Source organism: Emiliania huxleyi, assembly GCF_000372725.1.
Source record: "Emiliania huxleyi CCMP1516 unplaced genomic scaffold EMIHUscaffold_11, whole genome shotgun sequence".
NCBI lineage: Eukaryota > Haptophyta > Isochrysidales > Noelaerhabdaceae > Emiliania > Emiliania huxleyi.
In genome coordinates this window covers 1,102,536-1,103,877 of record NW_005201792.1, presented here as the reverse complement: position 1 = coordinate 1,103,877, position 1,342 = coordinate 1,102,536, and the positions used below count along the sequence as shown (strand labels likewise).

Here is a 1,342-nt window from a genome sequence, read left to right as displayed (position 1 = left end):
ATTGGGTTGGAAGTTCTCCGATCGAAGCTGCGCGTGTCTCCATCGTTGAGCCGGCTTGTGTCGTTGTTGAGGCATTCGATGAGTGACGACATTCGATTCCTGCAAGCATATTTTGCTGCGCAGCACTCTGGAGCTCTCTACACGTACGCGCAGCCTCGGTTAATCGCGGGCAGCAGCTGGGAAGTGATCTCCGTGGCAAGCGACCGGCCCGCCATCCCCGGCAGAGGCATCCAACTCGTCCCTGTCATTTCCGGTCGCGCAATCCTGCCACAGGGCATGCCATCGATACCGGCGGCCGCGTTCGCCGACTGCGACTCCCTCACTTCCGTCGTCTGCCCGCGCTCCATCCAGGCCGTTGGTGACCGGGCGTTCTTCCAGTGCAGGTCGCTCACCTCCGTCACCTTCTCGCACGAAGGCGAAGGTGACCGGGCGTTCCAGTGCGGGTGGCCCTTTCCAGTCACCTTCTCGCACGAATGCGAACTCGGCCGGGCCTTCCAGTGCGTGGCGAGAAGGTTTCGGCCCCGGCGAGAAGGTTTCGGCGTCCTCAACGACGCGGCGTTCTACGCCTGCAGCTCCCTTCAGTTTGTGGCCCTTCCAGCCACCCTTTGCACGATCGGACCGGGAGCCTTCGAGGGCTGCACCTCCCTCACTCACATCGCCCTTCCCGCCGGCGTGAGACACATCGGCAGCGACGCCTTTCTCTCTTGCCGATCCCTCAAGCGCATCGTCTTCTCCCCCGCCCTCATCTCCATCGGACAGAACGCTTTTCGCGGCTGCTCCTCCCTCGACCGCGTCACGGTGCCCCTAACCGCCGTGTTCCTCCACGCCTTTCCCGTCACGACGGTAGTGGTCCGCCTCCCGCCCGAGAGCATGCGCGCCCTGCAGCTCTGGTACGACGCGATCGACGCCGCGCTCGCCCACAAGCGCTGCCGCCACCTCCTGTACGGCTGGCTAGAGCGGGCCCAACTCCGGCTCGGCTCCTACGGGGCCAACGGCGCGGCACGCAAGCGCGACCGCGAGGAGTTCGAGGGCGACTTTGCGCACCTCCTCTAGTGTGCAGAGCTGCCGGGCCGCTCCTCCCCTGGTGGCGCTGCGGAGCGCTGCGTCGGTTCAAGATGCGTGAGGGGCTAGGTGATCAAGGGGAGGGCGTCGAGAAGGGAAGGTGGTGGTTGGCTGCTGCGCTTTTCTGTTGTTGTCCGATGTCCGCCACACAGGGGTTTTGTGCTGGTCCGCCACACCTCACATCAGAGTCGACATCAGAGAGAGAGAGAGTGAGAGGCCGAGAGAGAGATTGAGTTTGAAAACCAACATGTGTTAGTGGCCAGTGCGCGCCAAAAAGAAA

At 63.6% G+C, this 1,342-nt stretch overlaps 1 protein-coding gene across 1 annotated transcript; it reads left to right on the top strand.

The window, feature by feature from the left end:
* Nucleotides 1-276: 276 nt before the first annotated feature.
* On the top strand, nt 277-1,053 carry EMIHUDRAFT_309174 (hypothetical protein; the record flags this gene model as incomplete). The annotated part of the gene is made up of 2 exons (XM_005792058.1): nt 277-421; nt 533-1,053. 2 exons carry the CDS (start codon nt 277-279, stop codon nt 1,051-1,053), a joined length of 666 nt encoding a protein of 221 aa, XP_005792115.1.
* Nucleotides 1,054-1,342: the final 289 nt, after the last annotated feature.